The 403-nt window shown below is 42.9% G+C and overlaps 1 protein-coding gene across 1 annotated transcript in view; it reads left to right on the top strand.

Annotated features, from left to right (window-relative positions):
* Positions 1-403, top strand: part of LOC119586583 (methionine aminopeptidase 2-like) — a 50757-nt gene that overhangs the window by 48238 nt on the left and 2116 nt on the right. Inside the window, 1 exon segment of the mRNA XM_037935333.1 lies at positions 22-259. Coding sequence (XP_037791261.1) covers positions 22-259 — 238 coding nt within the window.

Genomic DNA, 403 nt, shown 5'->3' with positions numbered 1-403 from the left:
AACCGTCTGTCACCACTGTAGACTCGCAAGTACTTCAAGGAAAATGTGAAGCCGGGAATGTCCATGATAGAGATCTGCCACATGATTGAGGAGACCAACCGGAAACTCATCAAAGAGAATGGGCTGAAGGCTGGCTTGGCCTTCCCTACTGGCTGCTCCATCAACCACTGTGCGGCTCACTACACCCCCAACTCAGGCGACAAGACAGTCCTCAACTATGATGACGTGTGCAAGATAGATTATGGAATCCATATCAATGGTATGGTGTTGTCTGGCTCTGTTGTGGATATTGGAATGTTTATTGTGATTGCATCCTAGTTGATTTTACTCTTTTTTAAATTTTAATGGAAGCTCCTTAGTTTATTGATTACTTGTCAGTGCATTTTATGACAAAAAATGTATG

Source organism: Penaeus monodon, chromosome 21 (assembly GCF_015228065.2).
Source record: "Penaeus monodon isolate SGIC_2016 chromosome 21, NSTDA_Pmon_1, whole genome shotgun sequence".
NCBI lineage: Eukaryota > Metazoa > Arthropoda > Malacostraca > Decapoda > Penaeidae > Penaeus > Penaeus monodon.
This window is presented reverse-complemented; position numbering and strand designations above follow the sequence as displayed.